This window comes from Haemaphysalis longicornis, unplaced genomic scaffold, assembly GCF_048455015.1.
Source record: "Haemaphysalis longicornis isolate Haplotype H1 unplaced genomic scaffold, Haemaphysalis longicornis Haplotype H1 scaffold_5, whole genome shotgun sequence".
Taxonomy (NCBI): Eukaryota; Metazoa; Arthropoda; class Arachnida; order Ixodida; family Ixodidae; genus Haemaphysalis; species Haemaphysalis longicornis.
The window spans coordinates 65,599,275-65,620,978 of record NW_027526385.1 but is presented as its reverse complement, the minus strand read 5'-3'; the positions used below and the strand labels follow the sequence as shown (position 1 = coordinate 65,620,978).

The following is a 21,704-nucleotide window of genomic DNA, read 5'->3' as shown; positions in this document are numbered from 1 at the left end:
ACTGGAGGAAATCCTCCTTTAAAGGCTGACGTCTCTTTCAAATATTTGGGTGTGATGAACGCGTCTGTAGGTGTCGTATCCGGGCCCGCTCGTCGGGTGGACAGAAAAGAGGGGCGAATAACAAAGAATCATCCGCGCTTTCTCCTTACGCCCCTCACGCCCACAATAGCTCGGCCGGCGTGAAAACAAATACCATACCAGTAAACAAGCTAACCCCAGTGGAAGATATGTAGTTTCCGGGCAGTTTTAATTAATAAGTGAGGGACCCAAACTTAACAGAGCACAACGCCAGTAGCATTGACGGTAAAGGTTTGAATCCCTGGTTGAAGGTTTTCTTTCGTATTGGCAGACTCTGTATGTTTTATCAACGGGCATTTTGCAACCTGGTATGAAATAAAGTTCTATTTAGGCAAAAGGAATGGACTTGGGCTTGCCATGTAGTGATATGAACCGAAAACCGGTGGACCATGAGAGTTACGTAATGGATGTGATGAGACGGGACCAGAAGAATACTAAGGCCATTAACTCGATGGAGAGAAGAAATAAGAAAATTCGCAGGGAGTGAATGGACTCCGGCAGCGATAACAGGAACGGGTGGAGGTCAATGGGAGAGCTCTTCGTCCTACAGGGCAATTATAAATACGCTGTTGTTGTGGCGGTGGTGGTGGTGGCTGTTGTTGTTGTTGTTGAAGATGATGATGATGACGACGATGAGGATGATAGGGACTACGGAGAGGAGTGTCACGTCAATTCATCAAGTGGACGGGACACAAAAAAAAAACGTTTAATTGACGAGGACGATATTTCAGAGCCCACGTGAAGTACCAGTAAACGGCCAAAAAAATGTTCTCACCGTTTGAGTTTGCGTAAAAGTTTAAGTATTGTGTCACATCACGTTACGGGCGATGTCTTCCTATTTGATGTATGGGCCAAGGCGATCGTCGTGTCTCGTACTGCTTGCTCGAAGTGGGCCCAGCCGTCGCCGCCAACAGCCAAGGGAGCGTAGCCAGAGGTACGATGCGTCGCAGCGTAGCCCGAGCGTCAAAGCCCGGTAGCTTAGGTGGTAACCTGGAGCCACCGACGGACATTGCCTCGGGGTCTCCCTCCAGGATCGTCGCCTGGAACTCCAGTCAGTAGGCCTGAGGCGTCTTCAGGCCCCGATCACGCTGGGGGCAGTTCTAGGAGCGTGGCCTGGCCTTCTCACCTTCTTCATTCTCCCAACGCTTGCCTGCTTCCTCATCCTCTTCTCATCTTTCTGCTCATGTCACTGTTGGCTCACCTCGTAGCTTCTTGTTTGGAACATACTCCAGTGGGGGTTAGGGCGCACACACCTTCGGGGGTTTCGGTACACACCCATTTGGGGGTTGCTCATGACAAGGAGACAGGTGAGTTCCGAATATTCGGGTGAAACGGCTCCTACTTGGGCCCCGTCGATGGCGCGAACGGTGCTCAGTACTGCGTCTCCCCTGGGCTTGGCACCGGTCACTAATTGGACCGATACTTTCTCTCTAGAGGCGGAGATTTGCAGTTTATCCGGCCCATTGCTGCAGTCAACCACATGACGATAGAGGGTCATGGTGGTTCCTGAAGCATGGATAATGCGCGATCGCAGATAGCTTCGGGTACCATGGATGTGTTGTGCGGAACCGAAACCGGAACTGGTTTGAACGACTATCCCACAAAAAAACGCAATAACTGCATTCCGACAGATATAGTTGTTGACGGTAGCACTTGTTTTTACTACACAAACATAACATTGGCACAAACGCAAGAGCGTATGCATGCGCTTTAAATTAAAATCTTGGACATCATCCAATCACATCGTGAGACGAGTAGGCGTCATTGTGCAACACTACTGTAGTTGTTGCGGCTGCCGTAGGTGTCGCACGATGTTATTTCTTCTTTCAGGTTTTATTAATTGAATACTGCTTTGACCGAATAAACACTGGAAAGTAGGTTTATGTAAGCTCGTCCATGCAGCGCAAACTCCAACTGAACTTTGGGAAATATACTTCAGTGTCCCTTTAGGAAATCGTCGTTCTAAGAAGTTTCTTGGGAAAGCCGAATGAGACAATAGGTCGCAGCGGAGTGCTCGCATGCATATCAGCTGTTCCTGCTAGTAGGACAGAGATGATGTTCAGGAACGTGCGAGCGCTGGCGGAGGCTTTATCGCGTCTTTCGTACCGATCACCCTGAGAGATGGTTCCTGTATTTACAGCAGAGCTGTTTAGGCCGGCAGAAGTCCGTTAAGCGTAGATAGAAACTCCGAGCGCACGAAAGCGCGTGCCTCGCGGAGACCGCCCGGCGTCGTGCAGGCTTGCGCGTGGGGTTACGCCACACAAGGAGATCCCGCCTTCGTCGTCGTCGTCGTCGTCGTGTGGTGACCGGCTGGCCACGGGTCCGGCCCGCCGAACACGATGGCGATGAATCTGTCAAGCCATCCTTTCACAATCCACACGTGGAGATGGCCATCGGACCAGCGGACGAAGTGGAAATGCGGGGTCGCAGTACAAGAAGTTTTGACCTACGGGGCTGTGCCGTCGGAACACGACGGCGAGTGCGATGCCGGTGATTGCTTCTGAATAAAACACTGATCATACTTTAATTGTCTTGGCTTTACAGTGTCGTCCAAAACGGCTTTGCACTGCTGGGGTCCGACTGCATGCTCCCTCTCGCCTGGGATCTGCTGTCAGTGTGGGGAAAACCTAGTTCTCCAACCTTGCACCATGAGCGGATGCTGCACCGAGTTTTTTCATTAGCGCGAAATGCACGTGCGCCGCTAAATGGGACGTTGTTGGTCAGACATCCTGCATGAATTAAATTCCCGATTTGTTTCCCGGTAACTACGAGTTACGACTACAACGTAATACAAATAAAATTGTCTGTAAGACGGCGCCAGGCCTGAGTGCGTGATCAGGGCAATCAGACGCGTCTTAATGAATTGCTGGAATCGTTTAGCATGCACCGGGGCCTCGGAAAAATGGCCATATGCAAATTTCACTTTGATTTAAAAAAAAGTCGAATCGGAGTACCGACCATCCGGATGTCAAAGTCCAATGACTTTGACATCCGGTGTACTATCTGAGACGGGAGCTAGAGATAAAGAAATACAGTGACTGAAAAAAAAATTACCTCTTTTGGTTTGGACAGGAGGAGTCCCCGTTCCGTTCATGCTCTACATTTCTTGCTGTCGGTGTGCTGTCTCAGTCGTCATTCATTCCGCCACCAAAAATGGTGTTTGTAGGCAGTTTTTTCCAAAGCTTCTAGGGCAAACATAGGATTTTTCTGATTGAAAAGGGGCTTTTTTATTTTTGAGAAGCACTGTCTTCAGTGCTTTTCAACCTCTGCCGCGTAAACAACCGTCTCTGAACACTGCGAAATTATTGAGATAGAACAGCAGTCCCGAAATTCAGTATCCACTGACATTGTTTACAAAGTGGTCTCCACTGTAACAATACGTAATGATATAATGACCTAACGAGTATTTTGTCTTTTTCCAGACACAATTTGAATGGGTAGATCAATGCTTCAAAGCTTATGGAGACGTTTTCGGGTAAGTGATTGGCGCACAGTTATTTATTAGAAAAGGAGTAATGTTAAACGTTAATGTTAATGTTAAAAAAAAAGAATCAAAGATTTTCCAAAATTCGGAATTTATTACTTACGCACGTTTGCTAGGTCAACTGAAGAACGTCTCAGGACTACTTCATGGTATGATGCATTAAAGGTTTTTTAAATAAAAAGGGGTGACGTTGTTATCAAATTTGTGACGAAATTGGCTGCACAGCCACGCTGAAACAATGCAAAATGTTTTACGATATCTGCTAATGCATGTTGATAGAATTTCAGATTATGTACATTCCCATTTGGCGGACGCTCTGAGAAAGCATGTGTGAAAAATACTCATAAACTGGTCGGTCGTCAACAGGGCAAGTGTCTCGTCCCGTTCACGAACGCGCAAGGAAGCCACCAGCGAGTGATGTTCCAAGAAACCGGATGCTGTATGCCCGCGATGTATCTCGGTGGAAAGTGGAATGGGTTGGCTTTCTTGTTTCCATTTCAAAACCGACTCATCCTATTGTCGCGTTAGGGTGACAGACTAACTCGACACTCCATGAATTAATACAAGTACAAAGACACCCTGTCCGGAATAAAACTTTGCGACAAAATATTCCTAGTCTTCTACACTTCCGATTGAGCTGAGAGGGAAAATGCCTCCGAGAACTAACAACTTGACACCGCTGGGATAGCTTATACCGAGTCACGTAACATCATCGTGCGCGAAATCATGCCTCATATCACTTGCACTCATTAAAAATGTAAGATACACCGCATGAAAAGAGCTGGACTTCAACAAAATGACGGTAATAAAACCGACCAAACTGAGGTAGCTAGAGCATTGAACGTGCATCTTTTCTCGGTGCGGATAGGAAACTGTAAAGAAATGCCGTCTCCTCCAACCACAAAAGTTGCAGCCCCTGACAGCAGGGCGAGTCTCGAAGTTTATTCTCGGATTTTTTCAAGTCCAATCAAACAGGAGCTGCTAGCCGCTTCCTGTTGCTAACGCCGCTAGCAACATGACGCGGCTTGTCCGCTGGGTTGAGGGCGTGGCCGCTTTAGTCTAAACGGCACGCTTTTGTTGATGCCTGGTTGACAATTAAAGTACCCCGTAAACCTGGAACGTTTCCCGAAAATAAGCTGCTCAAGCAAACGACTCACTTCATGAAGAATCTCGTTTATTCAAATTCCAGAACTGAAGCTTGCCACCTCCAAAAAATATCTATACCACCTTGGGTCGCGTCTTCAGTCGGTGGAAAGCTGCACTCAGTTGTGCGGCAGCGACTAACATTCCTAAGCGTGTTTTCGCCTTCCTGTCCATTATAAGAATGAAGAAGACGGGCATTTTTTTAGCAAGGGTGCTATGCACTGAGATTTGTACGACAGCTTTATTGATGACATGGCCTGATTTCAGTTTAGCAAGTTTGAGCAGAATTAAGAGTTGGGTGAAAAAATCACGTACCGAATATTATTTTGTGTAAAATGACTGTTCAGGCTGATATAATCAGTAAACAAAAAGCAATGATGACCTTCTTAATTATAGGTTATCTGTATTGGTTCAGTTTGGCCCCGAACAAAAATACGGTTTGTTTCTTGTTCTCTAATTTGAAGCCGGTGGCTGGGTATTTTTCAGCCAGCTTCACAGTCACCCAATGTAGCGTAGTTTCAAAGGGAAACACTGCACGGCATGACGTAATGCTGGAAGTTATCGAGCCAGAAATGCTTCGCCGATGTTTAACACCGTCAAAAACACGTACCGTGTCGATCTATACGGGAAATATTTTATATTCAAAATGAAGCCAACTGCACTGAATTTTGCACAACCTACCTCAGAAGCCTAGAGAACAAAGAAGGCAAAACAAAAGGCAGTGGCGTCTTTCATCCTTTACGGGTATGGTTTCTCGCCATTCACAGGCAATTTTTTAGAAAGCTCCCAGTTTCAGAAAGATTTGAACATGTTGAGCATTCTGCAACACTAACTTTTTCACATTTGTAAGTATGCATACTTTGCTTTATTACTGGCCATTGAATTGGAGTCCTACAAAATGTCTGTATTGCTTGGCATGGTCGAAGTAAGACGATGTTCTGAACCATCAAGTCCATATGGGAGGTATGTGCGGACTAATGTGTGAGAGCTTCAATTTGCCTAGAAATCTCTTAAGTTGGGAGCACCAAACACTAGCCGAATTGGAGGTTGTTTTGCGAAGGTTGGCAGAAAGTTCTGCTTTTCAGTGTTACAAATAGCATTTAGGCCTTCCCCTGGGAAGGTCAGGGAAAAAAGCAGTTGGCATTGTAGGGGATCAGGCGCGATGAACGGGAATGTAGAAAACGAAATAGGGTTCAACACTTTGTTTCCGAAGTGCTTATTAACAAAGTTTCTATGCAGCCGAGCATGTAGCACCTCACGAGATAAACCGCCCAGATGTTGTAGCCGAAAAGAAACAATAATAGCAGAGTCCTTCAATGCTTTTCACTTTGATAATAGTAACTCTTTAGATCCGGCGTTAACAAGGCAGTCAAAGCCCATAGCCAGTCAACCGCAGCCTTTTAGAGCAAATCATTGCGCCGTGACATACGCTCCTGATATTATTGCGAAGCAGTATACCTCTACGAGCCAAGGAAATTTTCGTGTCCGCGTCCGCAGAAAACGCTAGGCTAAATGAAGAAATTAGTGGTGCCACCATGGATCGAACCTGAACCCGCATAGAGAAACGGAGCAAGAGCTCATCGTCCAACCGACAAAGCTACTCCCACACGAGGAGATGCAGAGACAGACGCTGTACTCAACGAGCACAGCGGTGGGTCTACCACCTGCGCTCATTGAAACCCCTCGTGTGAAGTGCAAACCACATAATGTATGATAACGGCGGTCACGTAGTTTGGATTAGCGGCGAACGGAGCAGCATCTGGGTAGCCGTAGCCGTGCATGCCGGCCTCCACGTCCTCACCCCCGCTAAACCCATGTAACGTCTGCCAGAGTCTCTGAGAGAGGGAGAGAGAGAGAGAATAAACTTTAATTAATCCAGAAAATGCTTAAGAGAGGCGCCCTCATTCCAGGATGCCTTGAGCTCGGGCCGCGTCGACAGCCCTTTCGATCAGGCGCAGCTGATCTTCGAGGCCGGAGCTGGCCAAGGCTCTCTCCCAAAGCTCTGTGGAAAGGTGGATGGTAGGGGGGTCTAGGGTGGACTAGTCGCAGCCGCCCACTATGTGTCTGAGAGTCCCAGGCTTCAACCTACGTAGAGCCATGGGTGTGTATTCAAGTGATGTTGCGTAGATAATCATTGTGGGTGTCGTTTACAGCTTCGCAGTCAAACCACCTTCACAGCGTGGATTGAAGCCAATTTTTTTCGTACACTTGCAGATACAGAAGACGCTTTCAATCAAAGTTTAGCCTCTTGCTCATGATCTCGGAAATGTTTTTTTACGAGCACAATGTCGGTGAGATTTTTAGGGCAAATTATGTTAACTATGCGGATTATGGTTTACAGTGTCCAGCATATTACCTCCCAAGGTTTGGAGTAATTCAATCTTTCGGCATTGGCTTGCAAAAATATAATTTCTCCACACCTGAGCATGCTGTTTTACAAGGCCTACAAAATGCGAAAGAAAAGCCACTTGTTCATTTCAGTCACCGTTGAAGTGGCAAATAGTGTGGGAGATTCTCCTGACGTTAGCGCTATTTGAAATCTCTTCTTGCAGGTTCTTCCTAGGGGACGCCCCATTTGTGGTAATCAAAGATGCTGATATGATAAATGAGATTCTCCTTCAAGAGTTCAAAACGTTTACTGCGCGTGGGGTGAGCACACTGCTTATACGTTCTTTATTCCATCCAGTTTCCTTGCGGTTGGTTGCCAGAGGTACCATCTTCAGCGTCTTCATTATCCCTGTGGTTTTCAGCTCGTTAATTTATACTGACGACAGATTCAACGTGGACATTTGGCTTGTTTGGTTCTTGCTAAAACGTCGAGGTTCGCTCACTATAAAATTAGGGTAGGATGGATATTCGCTGTAAGAATATTGAGAGACGATGGAAAGCGTGACCGGTTTATTCGGACACTCGGACGAGAAACCCCATTAAGTGCTGATGATGATTATGTACAGGTGATGATGATGCCGGGGCCATGAGAGCTAGCACTGATGATAATGTACCGATTACGAGGAACTTTCCGTAACGTGTTGAAGAGCACAGAGTCGTGGTCAGAGTGTCTCACAATATTGATAAGTGCCTTATGCTCGACTAAATCTAGGTCAGAGAATTTATTATTCTACTCTTCTTTTGACGAATCGGTCACTTCAACGGTTCAAGTACATTTCTTGCCCTAAGACCTGTGCAGGGTTTTTTAAAGAGATTGAACAACTTTAAGGCAATCAGCACCACAAGCAAGGCTTAGTAAACCCCAGTGCACCCAAGATTATACTAACCCAAACACGAAAAATAGGGAACCTCACAACAAAAAAAGCGCTAACCAGATTTACAAAAATTTCCGAAGGCGGAGCATATATTGGCTCTATGACATAGCTTTTAGTTGCATAGAAAACTTTTAATGTACCTCGTGCTGAAAAAATAAGTGTTCGGGGTGTGCGCAACAGCAGGTAACTTTCGCAGCACTACCAAATTCTACAAACATCTAGAAACGTGCCCAAAGAAAGCAATTTTTGTTTTCAACAGGCGGTTTACGGGACTTTCTGTGCGGTAACGGCAAACGGTATTTCTAATAAAACTTTTGGAATTTACAAACATTTTTAGCGGTAAAGAATAATAGAGTTGCTTTTTAAGACTTCTGTGTAAGATAAGGAGCTGTGACTATGCCACTCGCTGCCATCGGACATTTGGAACAGTTGCCGGGACGAACCCTGCGAGAGTGGCGGTCGAATAGAAAGCCATCTGGAAAAGGCACCAACAAACCCCCTGACAAAAGTTTCGTGTGTCATCATCATAAAAGACGAGCGCTCGCACGTCATGTGTTTTTCTCACCTAAACTTTATTTCTTAAATGTAATGCCTGCGATCCCTTTACGAAAACCATTGCAAACATTTTTAATGTACCTATATTTTGTCCTAATATTCCAGAAGGTTTCCGGCAAAACAGTATATTCGTAAAGTCGGTTATATCAAGTACAAATAAAGACCACCTTTCTGACCGCTTCCGCCGCCTTGTCACAGACCCTGATGTGTGCGTCGAGCTATATAGCATAATTGAAAGTTGGCGAGTTGGTGATACATCTTGGGAAAACGCGCGCCGTCCTGTGTTCTTTTCTACGTGTAGTCGTTTTTCGCGCTTTTTCCCAAGAGCTAGTTAGAAACCTCACTTTTCCGGATGTTAAAAATATGTGAAAATTTCAGTCAATGTTCTTGCGAACCTGTCGGGCTTGTGTAAAATATGCTACTCACATAAAACAGCAAGCGCTATGTGGTGGCGTGCCGTTTGAGTAAACTCCGCATTTGATTCGTATTTTTCTACCAACTGTGTCTCTTTCCAGAACTTATTGCACATATACGAGTTTCACCCGCTGTTCACCGGCAACCTGGTGTTCACAAAAGGTCAAGAATGGAAGGACACAAGAAATGCCATGGCTCAGTTTTTTACTCCCGCCAAGCTGAACTCGGTATGTCTTTCGATTTAGCGAGCACCGAGATTATATATTCGTCTGTGTTTACGCTTGCTGTTAGAAAATATTTTCATATTGAAACCACGTTGGCTTCATAGCATGCGCTTCATAGCACCAGCATGACGTCTCCTCTAGAACGCCCGCCGGCTCAGCCAAAGCCAAGAGGCGCTCCAGGATTAGTACAGTGTGTTTACTCAGTGAGCATGAGGAGGGTTTTACCCAGGTCTCGTAGGGCGACAGAAGAAGCGGCCCGAAGGGACGTTCCTTGTGCACAGCATTTGCTACACTTTGTAGAGCATCGGCAACATTTAAAGGAGGCTTACCTGTAAACAATCCTATGGGACGAACCACTTCATGACCCATGGACTCAAAAACCATGGTGCACCAAAACGAAAAGCTTCGCAAATACATATCAATGTTCACAACGGCCTACTTTGGTTATTTCAGATATAATTTTTTTATTTCAGTGAAATAAAAAAATTATCACTCTTCCTTCCTAGACAGCTAGCTCCATCTAGTGAAAAAACAAAATGGGTGTTGGTGTCCTTTTTATCTCAGTAAGGAAGTGATGTGTGCTTAAAAGAAGCAAACTAAACACTTAGGAACATTTCTATAAATTTGTCAAACTTGCGTATCGGTACACGATGCTTTTTTAGCCGTGGGTCACGAACTATATAGTAAGTCCCCTAGGAATGTGATCAGGTGAGTCGTATGCCCCTGAATCGGGCGACTCTAGTGATTGCGGTAGCGGTGTTGAGGATGAGGATGACGCTGAACGGCCAGCTTGTGATCGCCTTCGTCGTGTGTCAAACCAACGCCACCGCTCGGGCACGTCCGCGTTGTTCCCCACATTTCCCGCACCGTCGACAACTATTAACGGTACAGTTATCCTTTCTCTGGCGCTGCGGAGGTTCGAATGAGGGGTAGGTGAACAGTGCGCGCGGCCTTGTCAGCCTTTGCTTGGTTTTCCGTCTATTGGTAACCAAAAATGTGATGAAAAATGGCTTCCGTCGGTTTTTCCGATGAGTGCAGATGGGGATACGGTGTGGGCCGAGTTTTGAAGGACAGAAACTTAACTGTCAAGTAGGTGTACACATCAAAAGTCATAGTTGTTGTCATGCGTTAATTGCGACAACTTATGATTCTAGCTCCAGAGAGCTACGAAATGTCATGGGCCATTTACCTCCTTTAAATCAAGTATCTCATGATGCCGGAGGCGGTGATGCCTGCGAGATAATCCTCACAAACTAACCTACAATTAAACCCACTGTGCAGCCCAGAGCGCCCCCGTCCCGTAGAGACCTAAACTGATGAAGAAGTAATGGGGATTCCCGGGTTGTTGCACTACTGGACTGTTTCACGTTGGCAACATGGCATTTTTTTTGCGCTATATATACTACTTAAAAACAGAAAACCAAGACCTAGAAACGTTTTTCCTTCTTAATGGTAAAGCGCAACAGCAAGCAGGTTCCCATGGACATTTTTTTTGTCCACCATTTTTCAACAAATCCGTGAGACAGTCATCAATGTTTGAGCATTTATTATTATTCTGCCAGCGGCTTTTCTGGAGACAAAAAATTATTGACTATAAAGGCCATCGCCGCGTCACATACGAAGCAATTAAATACAATATTTTTTAGTTGTGGCCGCCCATGCCTTATTTAGGGACACTAGTGGCAGGTAGTCGCATTCTGCCTTACCCTGGTGTCGCCTAGTCAGGGTGCCAGCTTATTATTTTACACACTTCTGACAGCGCCAAGTCATTTGCATATTATTGAAATTGATATAGTAACCTCAAAGCTAAGTAATTAAGTGCAGAATGAAGGGCAGGAGATAAGGGAAATACCGATAAGTTTGACGTTCCGTCCCAACCAGCCATTTATGCTGAGGGCTTGTGCGTAATGAGGATCAAGTAAAGTCAAACTAAAAACATTGATGGCCTCATGTTTCTTTTTTTGAATGAGCACTTAGTGTATGGATCGTGCAACCACTGCGCTTCTAAAGGGCACTGCGATAAACTAATTCACTTCTGTGGAAGTTGGGTAATGAGGTTATTATTTGAGCAACTGAATATAATTCCACAGTATGTATAGGTAAAAAAAAACATATGGATCCTAATTACATGCATTCGATACTGGTCGAAATCGATTCTGCTTCAAAATGTTTAGAGCCGAGCTGATAAATAAGAAGGTTATCAATCACAGCGAACTGTTTTTGCTTTTCGGGGGAAGAAACTCATAAAGGGCTTACGCCTGCTTCCAGGAACTAGGCCCTGGGAGGGTATTTTAGAGGTATAACTTATTCCACATCCACTATAGTATGGAGCGATTGAGCGCGTACCACCGTCACAGAAAATTATGCAGCTATGACCAAACAGTACCGAGGCAAAGCAGCCTTATGCAGCTCCTCGCGGAACTTTATCTAACCCAACAGGTCCTTGAGTTAGGCCTTATAACGCATTTTTAAAACAGCAAGTGTAAAAAACGACAAAGAGTACTGGTTTGAGGGAATTAGATCTGGGGCTTCATACAGCGCTGCTGTTTTCGCTAATGGGAACGTTTTCATTTATTGATTGATTTCTGCTTGCTTTTAGAATTGAATGAGGCGAACCTCACGGTGGATGCATTGTTCAGGCAGCTTTATTAAAGGCATAAGAACTGCCTCTGAAGGTGGGGCGTAAAAATTCTCCAAGCTAACATTTTGTGATCGGCCTTGTTCCGCCAGGCGATGCCCGGCTTGATAGACGCACAGAAGCAGTTTCTGGAAATCCTGGGCGGCATTGCTGATGCGGGCACCGAGGTTGACATTGGGAGTCACTTGGAGCGGCTTACCTTCGATGTCGTTTCCAAGGCTGCGTTTGGCATCGACACACACGTACAAAAGAGCACGGACAACCCGCTCTTCCAGACAGCCATTCAGTGCTTCCCCAACATCATGAAGGGGTTTTTCTACAACTTCGGGCGTAAGTTGTGCGCGTTGTTTTATTGCAATAAACAGAAACATGGATTTAACTACAGCCTTTTGGAACAGTCAGGGAGATTTATAGATAGCTGCAGAAAATTTTATTTAGGGTCAGCTTGTGTGCACAATGTGAGCTTCTAGCCCTTGTACCCAGGATTGAAATACAGGTTTTGGGGTCACCTGTTTAGGGCATGGAAGGCCAGTGCAAAATCATACGCTCAAAAACGGCCACATATGGGTGATGAGGGGAATACAAAACCTGCTGGAAAACTAAAGTGGTCTTGTCGTGTGACGGCGCCTGTCTTAGGCTGGCCAACACTTCCGTACAAACCAAACCATGGGAAGGTTGGTGGCTATTTCCTCAATGCACAAACAAGATTCATGAATGCATTGGGGGCGGAGATATATTCCTTTCATTAGCAGCTGCATAAAACTCTACATAGCAAGCTACAGAATAATCTTTGTCCCATCCATGTCTGCGGCTATCTGGACTTCCGCAACGTCGCGATGAGTGCTGCGCAATGTAATAGACCATCACAGTGCGGGCACATGAAAGACGTGCAATTTCGTGGGATACATGCACGAGCAAAGAATGTGCGCAAATATCTTTACAGAGAAACTCTACAGGAGATGGTGGCGCTTCTGAAAAGGTATAACGATGAATCCGTTAGTGCAGCGCATTAGAACTTGCTAAGGGAGCGGGAGATTTGCACTGGGAATAGTTCGGAGTTTTATGACCTTTAACGCAGCGTTCATAGCTAAATGATATATGCTTTAAACTTTTTCGTGTCAGAAAGTTGGTATCGTACACAACAGGCACCTACTCTCTCGGATACCAGTAACGTTTCAAAGCCTTTTCTTGTGGGTCAAAGGAACCTTATCATTTTTCCTCTTGGAGATTGTGTTCACTTCCCTACACCTAACTGGCCTTCGCCCTCTCTTCCCGATAAATGAGCTGCTACTACGTCCGTCTTGACTAGATCCTAGCGAAACGGAGGCGTAGGATTCCGCCGACATTATTGGTTTCCCACCAAGAACTTATACAACGCTGTTTTTGAAATCATCACACTTACAATTGTATTTTTCTGATAATAAAATGCAGCTCTTTCCATTAGCGCTACCCCGGAAAAGTGAGTTTTCAGGGTTAAGGGCAAGGGCACAGGATTTTGGACCGACACAACCATGTTACAATATGTAGTTTTTTTTTACTGTTAGCATGTAGTAGAGAACAATGCCTGCAGTGTTTTTAAAAACAAAGCACTCTGTCATAATTTCAGGTTTACACTGGAAACAAATGAAAATATAAACTGCATATTCAGATTTATTGATTTTGAATACAAACCTCGAAAGAGAAGTAAGGCACTCACCACTATACATATAATAAATCAAACTTAGGGCACGTTTGAACCATCATAGATCACAAGTTCTAACTAAAATCTTCCGCAAACTTCACGACTGCAGGACAATAATATGCATTCAAAAAGAAACTTTTTTTGTTGCAGAAGAAAAAGTAGTCAAAACGTTTTCCTTCTTTCAGAAAATCTATATAACTGGTCCTGGATTCTGAGAGCATCTGTAAATATGATCGACCCGTTCTTCGAAAATCCCCTGGCATTGATGGTGAACAAGGCAAAAGATGTCATCGAGTTTCGTCGTCTAAACCCGCAGGTAATATCTCTTGGCCTAAGACGCATAATACACTCAAAATTCCGGATGCCCTCATACGTGTTTAGGGGTAATAAACTTATACACTTGTGCTATACTCTTTGAAATTTGGGTGTGAACAAAGATGGCCAAAGAAGTCATTTTCAGTTACGGCTAACATTTTTAGGACCCCTTTCCATAAACTATTAGTTTTTGGAAAATCTGTACTACCTATGCGTACAGAGCTGTCACACAGAGCACAGAGCTGCCACAGCAAATTTTCACTGAAGTAACAACTGACAGTAGCCCGGTAAATGCGTGTTGCTGTGAAAATGAAAAAAAAAACGTGGCAAAAATTTGCACGACCGGTTGTACTTATAATTCTATTGATGCATCCATGAAGTGTCGGTAGAGCAGAAACGGGCTGTACGAAATCTTCAAACATTATTCGGAAGCTTGTCTCCATCATGGTGTTTTGTCGCAATGCAAGGAATTTAAATTCATTCAAGGAATTAAAATTCATCCAAAATTCAAAAGAAATGTCGTAGTTATCATTTAGTGTTAGGCAGCATGCCTAACACTAATTTTACAGTGATCTTTCGTGTTTTTTTTTCTTTCATTTCGAAAAAAAAAAGCTGTTTTATTGCTCTATTGGTGTATCATGCCTTTTTTTATGTATCATGCCCATGTATGCCAATTTTATATATCATGTCATCAAGAATTTTATGTATCATGCCAATGAAGGGGGCCTGTGGCCTTGTCAAGTTGTCTTCTTTCAGCTTTTTCCACAGGTCTCCTACATCATGCAACTGATGTGAAATAAAGTCCTATTCTATTCTACTCTATTCCAAAGATGGGTACTTGACGGAGCTGGTCTAGGCTGTGAGAAAAAAATGTAATTTAGTAAATTTGGTGCCATAATTTTTCCATAAGCGGCGTTTAAGGAAATTTAGAGAAGATTATGCGTTTCAATTCATCGAACGGAGTTGCTTTTTCTAACAAGCGAAGACTAACCATTGCAAATGGGAACGAAGTCAAGATGGCGTACCTGCCACCTTGTGGCGGCCGTAAGGGTGGTCCTCGCAATCAACCACATCCGATTACAAGGACTCGCTCACACTTCATACCTGTGGAAACTGCAGGCTATGTGATGCGTTTCTGAGAGCATACAGTTGTTTGTGAGGCAGTAAGTTCCGGTCCCGTGAACATCGTATAGTCTTGGTCGATGGCCCTCTTCAAGCTATAAAAAACCCTGCCTATGTCAACGAGTAGTTGCATTGTAAAAGCAGGTTCCGTGTCAAATAAAATAAAACTGTTTAGGTAAAACATTAGTTAGATATAAAACTGTGTAGTTAAAAGAAGTAGCTTTTGAAAACCCAATGTTGTAGATTATGGTCACAAAAGTGATTGTTTTTACAGGAACGCATAAAAAAAATATTGCAAAATTACCAGACTTTCTAATAAAATAAGACGCGAAGAAAGGGGCTAACACTAAACAATATTGTTCAATGAGTAACTTTGTTCACACTGAACTGGTTTGATGGAGAGAACTAGGAGCCAACAACTATTGCACGGCCATGTTTGTTGGTGGTGCATTTTGCCAGCGGCATTGACTCGCACGTAGCCATGGACGACGTAGGTTTTCTTCAAGGAAGAAGCGTTTGTTGGAGCCAACTTGGGCTCAGCCAACACTGAAATAAAATACAAGTGGCGTAGAAGCACTCACCGAAGGGATGCGCAGAGTGGCATCGGTGAATCGAATGCCGCCGTGTGTGCCTTGTGGGTAATTATTCTTCGGCGTTAATTTTTCGAGAACCAACGAATAACATCTATAACGCTGGTGATCGCAGAAGAACATTCCACAATTTATACACTCTTCCTATCAAAGCAGATAGCCTGCCCGGCATTCGAAAGAAAGAGACCGAAATGCACGCTCCATTTTCAACTTAGATAAGACACTTCGGCGCGACCAAACGCTGGCAACAAAAGATATGGATCACAAACCACAAGGTCCAGTTCGGAGCAATATAGTGCGTACTAGACGAGTAAGGGGCTCACCCGCCGCGGTGGCTCAGTGGCTAAGGCGTTGCGCTGCTGAGCACGAGGTCGCGGGTTCGATTCCCGGCCGCGGTGGCCGCTTTTCTGATGGAGGCGAAAAGCAAAAACGCCAGTGCGTACGAGATTTCGGCGCACGTTAAAGATCCCCAGGTGGTCAAAATTAATCCGGAGCCCTCCACTACGGCGCGCCTCATCGCCTGCGTTGCGTCGGCGCGTTAAACCCTACAATCAATCAATCAATCAATCGAGTAAGGGGCTCGAGAGTAGACATGGCTTCTTGTGTTTTCTCTAATATCCAGATAATCTGAAGTTGTTTAAACATTAGCATTTATGTTACTGCGGCAAAGCAGTTATTTTCACAAAAAAAGTTGAATTTGGCCATGGTGTTTAACTGAAATAGAGAAAATTACAATCCTTCTACACACTCAAGAGGGAAGTCGACCCAAACTGACACCATGGTGGAGTTTGCTATGTTGGTGTTTAGTTATATTGCCAATATGCTATGTTGAACCATACAAACAATTACTCCAACTCTACGTCAAAGACAAAGGACGCACATGATTGGTATTCACCGAGGCATTGACAATGACGTCTCTAGTGTTTCAACACAGCATATCCGCGTTATAACTAAACACGAACACAGTAAATCCCAATAGAGTGTCAGCTTCGGTAGACTTCCCTCTTCATAGCGTGGAAGGACTGATTTTATTATTTATTATCGTGAACCATGAAGCTGTTCTCCCTCGTGGATTACCGCGCTTCACTTTGAAACAAACGTTTCTGGAAGGCCAGCTTACAAAGACCAAGCTTACACCGAACACCATAAGGACAGCTTCACCTCTAAACCGACATGCATTGGTGGGGAGATATTTTTCAGGCAAAGTATTAGCCCTCTGGTATCAACGTATGAAGGCTGTAGAACCTTTTTATTTTGATTTTTTTTTACACATTAAAAATGGGCGGTTTACACTTGGACCGTAGCCCTAGATAGCTTTGCTCTAAACCTAGCTTGTTAGCTTGTATATTCCTCACTGTGTGGGCCCTTCTGCTTCAGACTATGGCTCCTTCACGAGAAAATATGTACAAATTGTCTAGAATGTTTTTAGATTGCTCTTTGTTTTTGGAATTGATATTTGTGCTCTTGCTTTTCCAAGTAAATTTGGTTTTTACGCCGCTTCAGGTGGACCTGCCTGATATGGCACAAATTCTCTTGGGCCACGCCCTTAAGGATAGGGACACTGTGGAAGGAAGGCGGCACGGAGAAACCAGGAACCGAGGTATTACGTTATTTTCTCTAGCAGTTAGGAATAACAAGGTGTGTTTGCGCTAAGACGCTGACAGTTCAAGCCTTGCATGGTTTATCAACCTTTGTGACTTGCCCTCTAATCATTTTGCAGAAAATAGTGAGATTGGATTTTTTTTATATTAGGAAATTACAGTGCTGAACCAAAATAAACGTAGAGGGTGTTCATCTGAGCATCAGGGTAAACGTTAATTTAGGAAAATCCGCAAAACAGTTGAGATCAACTCCGTTTGGACCACAATGAGTTGACCGTGGGTGCGGCAATATTTCAAGTAGGATATATTGATGTGACATACGTGAACAAAGCGTTATATTTATTTATTATTATCAAACAGACTGCAAAGGTGCCACACAAGGACAAAAATCCGAGCAAGGTCCGTGTCTTGTGAAATTCCAAGTTGCAAGTGAAACAATTACCTATTCTGTTTTACATTTTCAGCCAGTAAGACAGTTACTCGGCGACTTAAGATATAAATTTCGAGCAATAACGAACAAGGACAACTGTATAAATGTACTCACGTAGCCACAGGGATACTAGATGACTGCATATAGTGTTTAGAAGCATGAACCTGCACTACAGCATCCCAAATAAAAACGTTCTCTCTCGCTAGAAGCATTTTTTAAAACTTTACCAAACACAAGTTTTCAAACGCAGTCCACATAATACAGCTTTTTCAGGTCAGAAGCTCTCATTCTTGTTTTGATGGTTAGTGGAAGGAACGAAACTCCAGGAAAATTTGAACATTTTACTGGCATCATCCAAACAGAATACTATGCTCATAATAGCAGCCATGTAAATCTGGCTGTACGGCTACAATGGCAAGTCAGAATAGGAAACCACTCATTAAATCGACAGGTTTTTTAGTAGGACCGATGACGTCCTGTGAGAAGACTAATGAACTTTCCCGTGGACCTGTGGTCGACCGAAAAGCTCTGATAAGATCGATAAGATCTTTGGACACATGGTGCTTGGGTAAACCGTTCTTCCATTGTGTCAAAACAGTTACCTGGAAATTTCGAAAAAGAAATGATTTTACATAAAACAATGCACGCATGAATCATGAAGAAGGAGTACAATCGTATAGCTTTATCTCATAAACCCCGTGTCGGTATACATTTAGATCGTTCGTATATGCGCTTACTTTGTGCGCGAAAAATCTTCGTATGGGCTTGCTCTTCGTTTGTGATTTGGATGTTACAAGTTTGACGATTGATTGGGTGCACTTTCAGCGAAGGTTAGACACACTTTTGACGCAGTTTTAATGTTAGGAAGCTTTCGCGCTTGCCTTCTTACCTTTCTTTAGGAAAGGATGGTAAATTTGTATGTTTTTACGGACATCCAAACGCATTTTCGTGAACTCAAAACGTAGTACTTTGAGACTTTACTACGGAATGGCGTCCCATAGGTTGGTGAATTTATTACAAACTTCGATTAAAAATTATTACCTCTGTATGGGGTTTCGTTGAAAACCGTATAACAGAATGTAGCACAATTCAAAGACTTTCTGGCTACCGAATACTCGAAACTCCGCTACCCAGTGTGTACTTTTCATAAGCAAATTCTTGAAGTTGATGATGGAGTCAGTTTGATTGGCGCTAACCCCATGGATCATTTTTGCCTAAAGGTGGCGTTGCGACAAACGACGACCTACTTTTTGACGTGGAGGGAATCGCTCACCCTTTCGGTTGTTCGTGAATAAACAGTATAGCGACGAGAATATATGACCTAAAATCCAGTATACTCTAGGCACTATATCAGCAGAAAACATCGCTCCCCATCAGAAGTCACCTGAGCGACTTTCCCATAGCAGAACCGTTTAATTAAGGAGCTCGGCTTCCAGCTTGCTAGGAGAAAGAGAGGTAGGGGTACGCCGCAGTATAGTGCATCCTAGAGAAATGCGACCCGCTCCTTCCGGCAATACCTCTGCATTTTTTGGGATAAATGCACACATACAGAAATCTTGCCGCCGTGCTTACTTTGACAATCCTATCGGTTCAGAAACGGCGCACCACTGGTGTGCAGCAACATTGACATCTCGTTCTTACGTGGCTCCCGCTGCCGCTCTCAATGAGCCACGAGGACCTGCGACTGCGGAACACCTTCTGATCGCTTCAAAAAAAAAATGCCGCTTATCTACTTTTTTCGTTGTAGATGTCGACAAAAGACGATAGTCGACTGGTGGCCCTGCCAAGTAAAGGCCTCCCTTCTCCTTCCCGCTCACCTCTCATGCAGTTCCTCTCCCTCCTCGTTCCTCCCACGATAACACGCTAGAAGGTTGCTGAAGTGAATTTAAATTTACCGGGTTCCACTGCTCCAGATCGGGTGCCTCGGTGCCAGCGCTGCCGTACGGCGAGACGCGGGTACATCGAGTCACCTTACTTAACGTTTATAGAACCACGTTTTCCTATTTAGGGAGCGTATCAAGCGGAACGTGGAACCGTTTTTAGTAGAACCTTTCGTTGCTGTTGGCGTTTGATTTCTTAAATGTCGCCAGCGCTGCCATACGGCGGAGACGGACGCGCGTACATCGAGTCACCCTACTACAACGCTAACAGAACCACGTTGCCCCACTCCAAGAGCGTTTCAAGTGGAACGTGGAACCTTTCTAGTGGAACCTTTCGTTCCTGTTGGCGTTTGATTTCTCAAATGCCAGCATGAGCTGTAGTAGTGCGGGCAACATCAGGCGGTGGTGTTCTGCAGTCGATGAAGTATTTCATTTGCTATCGCAAAAACCCAGCATCCCTGAATTTTTGAAATAAAGAAACACTGCAAATGTCACTTAGGTATTGATGTTGTGTGAAATATTTGCTTGATGCCCTGTTCTTGTTCAACAGTGTTGACAAGTAAGAATTTTGACACGAAACTTGGAACGTTTAGATTTGGTTGTGGGTATTTTATTAGATGCGACGCATCTCTTGCTCTGAGGCATGACCCTCCTGCGTCGTCGCGCCGTCCGTCCACAGCCCTCCTCCGTTCTTCTCTCCCACAGCTGTGTGCAACCCTCTCACTCCGGCTCATTAGCATACCACAGCTGGCGCGCTTGTTTGGGCGCGCTTCACTGCGTTAACAACTGCTCCGGCGCGCGCGTTGTGCGCAAGTGCGCGCATGCACGACTATCCTCCGCTGTCTCCTCTCCTTCAGGCGCTGTGAATATAGAGCGGGTAGCGCGCTGCGGCGGTTCAGTCAGAGCTCGCTCTCGTTCGACTCCGCGTGACTTTGCTTGACGACTCCGTGTTTGACTTGATTCTTCCGATGAAGACGTATTAAAGCGACGGTCCCTTCAGCGAGTGGGCTGACACAATCCAATACCAGCGTCAGCGGTAACGCTCAAGGCAGGGTTACGACCAATTGAACCCCCCGATGCGTCGCATCACATCAGGGTCCCCTCGCGGGAAGGTGGGCGTAATTTTGCCCAGCGTCTGTTTCACTGAGGCCGGGTGGCTAAATCGAGTCACAGAGAGACAGACCAGAGTATTTCTGCCTTTAAGTAGCCCAAGAAAGACTGTCATCTTTGAAATTGCTTTGTGCGAATAACGCTGCTTGCGGCTGCGTCCTGGTGCATTTATAATAAACTTTGGAATATATCGGAAAGCTTCCACGAGAGAGCGAAATCACGATGGCACTTACCAGGACAGCACTGAAACCCTCCAAGGGGGAAATGAGAAAGAACAACAGTCTTATTTTCTACGATCGTTGTTGCATAACACGAAGCTTTAGGGAACAGTCACATATAACAATTGTTGTATGATAATAAACGCGTTCTGGTGAAAAAGACACGCAAGAATAACCCAAAGTGGATCAAACTAGGCGATTTACAGCAATGCAGTTTAGGGCGACAGATATGTGCATTTTAACAACAAAGCTGTTTAGCAAGTTGTTGATTCCGGCGCTTCACAAAACTCAGTATAACAGTATAAAGAAAAGGAATCACCGGCGCCGCAGGATCCGAACCTGTCTCTGGGGGATCGACAGAGGTGAAGCCAGTCGTCTTACCCACTCGTCTACGACCAGGAATTAGTTTTTTTTATTAACAAAAACAGCTTTATTGGCAGAATAAATATTCAGATTACAGAGAAGGGGCACATATACAGACTGCCGACATATGCAAGACTACATATAGGCATGATCAGGTGAGGTAAACAACAGGGTACGCTTGGAATAATTAAGCACTCACACGGCCAACTGTCTCATGCAAAGCGTCTGGGTTGACGAATGTACGCGTATTGCCCTATACCCCCTCGTGGTCACTGCCTTCATAGGCGCCTAAAGCGTTCTGACCTCTCGGGTCAGAACGCTTCACCCCATTACCCCCCCCCCCCCCCCCTCGTCCATTCACGACCGGGAATGAGTACCCGAGAGTCAGACGGCTTATTCACTCGGCTGTAACTGTGGGGAGAACATGCGATAGGGTACACATTGCCCCTGCGGGTGCCTAATTTAAGTCGGCGCGTTCCGTTCGTTCGTTCGGCCTCTTCGATTTGCTGGTTTTTCGCTGTTATTGAAACAAAGATGGAGTAAAGGTGTTGCAGCAGCGAAGAAGAAGCAAATCGGCTGCAATCGGGAACTTAAT

At 44.8% G+C, this 21,704-nt stretch overlaps 1 protein-coding gene across 2 annotated transcripts in view; it reads left to right on the top strand.

Annotated features, from left to right (window-relative positions):
• LOC144138348 (thromboxane-A synthase-like) overlaps positions 1-21,704 on the top strand; it is a 49,249-nt gene that overhangs the window by 12,960 nt on the left and 14,585 nt on the right. For both annotated transcript variants that reach the window (XM_077670586.1, XM_077670585.1), the window contains 6 exons: positions 3,501-3,553; positions 7,258-7,354; positions 9,039-9,164; positions 11,892-12,129; positions 13,666-13,796; positions 17,011-17,107. In XM_077670586.1, coding sequence (XP_077526712.1) covers positions 3,501-3,553; positions 7,258-7,354; positions 9,039-9,164; positions 11,892-12,129; positions 13,666-13,796; positions 17,011-17,107 — 742 coding nt within the window. The remainder of the gene's footprint in view (positions 1-3,500; positions 3,554-7,257; positions 7,355-9,038; positions 9,165-11,891; positions 12,130-13,665; positions 13,797-17,010; positions 17,108-21,704) is intronic.